This window comes from Stomoxys calcitrans, unplaced genomic scaffold (genome assembly GCF_963082655.1).
Source record: "Stomoxys calcitrans unplaced genomic scaffold, idStoCalc2.1 SCAFFOLD_94, whole genome shotgun sequence".
Classification (NCBI taxonomy): domain Eukaryota; kingdom Metazoa; phylum Arthropoda; class Insecta; order Diptera; family Muscidae; genus Stomoxys; species Stomoxys calcitrans.
Window position 1 is genome coordinate 58,913 of NW_026739318.1, and position 4,097 is coordinate 63,009.

General features: G+C 33.0%; 1 protein-coding gene across 3 annotated transcripts; it reads left to right on the plus strand.

The window, feature by feature from the left end:
- Positions 1 to 989: 989 nt before the first annotated feature.
- LOC131998435 (uncharacterized) lies at positions 990 to 3,842 on the plus strand. Of its 3 annotated transcripts, none has more exons than XM_059370723.1 (3): positions 990 to 1,832; positions 1,932 to 3,541; positions 3,618 to 3,842. In XM_059370723.1, the coding sequence occupies exons 2-3, from the start codon at positions 1,978 to 1,980 to the stop codon at positions 3,836 to 3,838; spliced, it is 1,785 nt and encodes a 594-aa protein (XP_059226706.1). In that variant the 5' UTR covers positions 990 to 1,832; positions 1,932 to 1,977; the 3' UTR covers positions 3,839 to 3,842. The 3 variants fall into 3 exon arrangements, with proteins under 3 accessions (XP_059226706.1, XP_059226707.1, XP_059226705.1); XM_059370724.1 differs by having other exon boundaries at positions 990 to 1,051; XM_059370722.1 differs by having other exon boundaries at positions 990 to 3,541.
- Positions 3,843 to 4,097: the final 255 nt, after the last annotated feature.

Genomic DNA, 4,097 nt, shown 5'->3' on the forward strand with positions numbered 1-4,097 from the left:
TAGGGCTGATAGAGCAAAAGTAAGGTTAATTAGTAATCACTTCCAAAAATTCAAAATATTTAAATAAGGTAAATTTCAATATCTCATAAAATGGGACAGCTAAAGCAAAATTAAGGTTAATTAGTGATCACTTCCAAATCTTCAAAGGATTTACATTATATGTATAACAATATCTCCTAAAGTTGGGCTGGTGGAGCAAAAGTAAGGTTAATTAGTAATCACTTCCAAAAATTCAAACAAATTATCTTAAAGATATATTACATTGCTACGACCCATGCAAAGATTCTTTAGTACCAGGATGAGGCGAAAAATTAATTCAACATTTAATTCTTGACGAGACAAGTTTTGAAGAAAAGATAATGTCGATCGACTAGGCGGGTCAATATCTCATAAAATGGGTCAGCTAAAGCAAAACTAAGGTTAATTAGTGATCACTTCGAAAACTTCAAAGGATTAAAATTATATAAATTAAAATGTCTACTAGAATAGGGATGGTAGAGCAAATTAGTGATTATTCTAAAAAATTCAAAAGATTTGACTTATGTAATTTTCAACATCACACAAAATGAGCCAGTAAAAGTAAAACTAAGGTTAATTAATGATCACTTCCAAAAATTCAAAGCACTAAAATAATATAAATGACAATATCTACTACAATAGGGCTGATAAAGCAAAAGTGATTAACTTCCAAAAATTCAAAATATTTAAATTAGATAAATTTCAATATCTTATAAAATGGGTCAGCTAAAGCGCAAAATTATTTTATTATAAAATGGGACAGCTAAAGCAAAATTAAGGTTAATTAGTGATCGCTTCCAAAAATTCAAAATATTTAAATTAGGTAAATTTCAATATCTCATAATGTTATATAAATTGGTAATCTTATTTTATTCTTTGAATTATGGCAACCCAGATGCATCTTCTTTTTCTTTTCATTGCTTACTTATGTCAAAGTTAGTTCAATAAAAGCTATCAATGAATGCGGCGCACATTGGTTCAAGAGTGGCCGAAATTCATTTTTTTCATGTTCGCCGATTTGGATAATTTTTTGGTATTTTGTTGTCAGATAGTTGAATATTATGATTCCGTAATATTAGGCTGATATATTTAGTATTTCTTTGGACAGACACGCTCCAAGTTCATATATGTTCGCTTGTTTAAAATGGCATGCAAATTTACTGTATATTCAATCTTTTGGTACAATCACAGTAAACTTATCATTTGACTTTGTTGTATATTTTCGTAAATGGCAGTTGTCATAGATGAGATTTGCATTAAAAAAAGTTGGAAAAAGTGCCACATAAAAAATTTCGTAGAACAAAATATAAACAACATCAAAATTTCAATGTTCATCAACTTCAGTGGACTGCATGTTTTTAGCGCTGTGGAGCGCTGTTTAACGAAAGACGTCAAATTACAGCTTGAAGTCTCAGCTAAAAGCTAAAAAAAAATTCAGCTGCTCATACCTGCTCCTTTCCAAAAGAAACAGTAAAAACTATAAAGTGATAAAGTAAGAAAACGTGAATTTTCGTTCATGCTTGTTGTTGTTGTTGCCATAATTCTTTACTGTTAACAACAATAGAAGATCAAGCGATAGACTATTAGGTGCTGTGTTATCATTCATTTATTATGTTGTTGCATGCAATAACAACTACACATTATGTCTTGCTCTCTTTATTGCACAAAATCTTTTCCGTTAGAGCTTAATAAGTAATACATTAAGTACCAACAACAATATACAGTTTCTGATTTAAATTTCTGCTTTTGGGTATACATTTCTAATATTATTGATATGCTAATTGACATTACATTGGCAAGTGCAGTGATAAGAGGTGTGTTTTTAAGTGATATCAAGATTTAATTTTATTAATTATGGAAAATGTAACAATTTCTTATTTAAATATTTGCGAAATATTAATTGATAACAACAGTGATATTGATGTTACTGTCGAAGTCATTGCAAATAGCAATGAAGGAATGACTGCTGAGGATGTTGAAGTCTTTACTGGATTTTTGAAAAAAAACTTTTTTACAAAGTTCAAAGATAGATGGCAAAAAGCAAGACGCATAAAAACCAGATTTCTTGATCTTAATGAAAATTGGCTGAAAAATGTCTACAAAGTGTGCAAATATACCGCAAACAATGAAGCACCAAGCTGTTCAAATATGGTTAAACGTGGACGTCCAGCAAAAGCCTTCGAGGATTGCCAACCGCGAACAAAGAGGACAAAGGTACAAGATTTTTGTGAAAACACCTCAATGGTGTTGATATCGTCTGCCGCAAAAAAAAGTGAGTGTTTAGACAAATCCATTAAGGCGTTCACCCCGGAGAAGGCACTTGGGCTGATACTTGATGCTTCGTTGTCAAAGCATCAATATGAGGTTTTGCGCAGTTCAGCTAGAGAAATTGGATTCGACATTTACCCATCCTACCATCAGGTACTGGAAGCAAAAAAAAAATGCTATCCTGCAAATGTTCAGGTGCAAGAAAGTTGTAGCAAAGTTTCTCTACAACAGTTATTAGATCATACAGTAACCAGGATTTTGATGACAAAAACCGAGAATGAGGTGACAGAACTCCCCAACGAACTGCAAATGTTCTCAAAATGGGGCTGTGACGGAAGTTCGGGACACAGTGAATACCATCAAAAATTCACAGATCCAAATGACTCCGATAAATATATGTTCTTAACGTCACTTGTTCCATTGACCCTCACAGAGCGTAATAATATGTCAACAATGTGCTGGAGAAATACAGAGCCATCATCAACTAGATTTTGCCGACCGTTAAAATTTGAATTTATACAAGAAACAGCTGAAGTTATAAATTCAGAGGTCAGTCGTGTTAATGACGAAATAAAAAATTTAAGAAATACTGTCGTTGAATTGCATAGCAGAAACTTCAATATTTCTCACACACTGAAATTAACAATGATTGATGGGAAAGTAGCTACTACGATTTCTGGAAGTTCATCTATGGCGGTTTGCTTCATATGTGGAGCAAAGCCCACAGAAATGAATAATTTAGATGCGGTGATTTTGAGGAAATGTTCGGAAGAAGCAGTTGCGTTTGGTATTTCTCCCTTGCATGCGAGAATCAAATTTATGGAGTGCATTCTGCACATTTCTTACCGTCTAAGTTTCAAAAAATGGAGAACAGATAGTTACACAAAAATTGAAATGGCGGCAAATAAAGCTGAAATTGGGAAGAGATTAAAGTTGACACTGGGCATAAATGTGGACGCGGTGAAGCAAGGTATGGGCACAACAAACGATGGCAATACGGCAAGAAGGTTTTTCGAAAATCCAGCCAAAACTGCAGACGTAATTGGAATAAAAGAAGAGTTAATACATAGATTTAAAATTATTTTGGCCGCAATAAATTGTAATGCAGCAGTCGACACTAGCAAATTTCATATATATTGCATGGATACTGCCAAGTTGTTTGTTGATCTCTATGGCTGGTACTACATGCCTGTAACTGTGCATAAGATTCTGGTGCATGGTAGCAAAATTATAGCAGAAGCTATTCTGCCAATAGGTATGTCTCTATTTAAAGGCCCTTATTCAATGATTTAATTTTCATTTTTTACATTTTAATTGATTGTTTGTATCAGGTATGCTGTCCGAAGAAGCTCAGGAAGCGAGGAATAAAGATTATAGAGCCTATAGATTACATCATTCGCGAAGAATTGGACGTGTAGCCACTAATGAAGATGTAATGCATAACCTTTTATTGTCTTCAGACCCATTTATAAATAGATTTCGCTCAAAGCTGCAAATCAAAAAATTGGAGTACGATAATGATGTTAAAAAATTATTAAAAGACTATGCTTAATTTATTTATTCATGTTTTTTCTATGGGAGGTGGCCGTAAAAGTGGGCGGATCAGGTATATATTTTCAGGAGCCCATTCTACAATTATAATAATTACTTTTTGTGAAAATTGAATTGATGCATTAAAAATTAAAAGTGGGCGGATATTTTTCAAATTTCACACAAATGATTCTGAGTGTTTAAAAATGCTATGTGCCAAAAAACAATGCCGTAGGTCAAAATTTAATTTTTACTTTGTATGGGAGGTGGGCGTAAAAGTG

What these genes read in the sequence shown, in the direction of transcription:
- LOC131998435 (XM_059370722.1), top strand. Translation starts at nt 1,873, where the DNA reads ATGGAAAATGTAACAATTTCTTATTTAAATATTTGCGAAATATTAATT. An exon ending in AGAAGCTATTCTGCCAATAG is followed by an intron (nt 3,542 to 3,617) that starts GTATGTCTCTAT and finishes TGTTTGTATCAG; the next exon opens with GTATGCTGTCCGAAGAAGCT.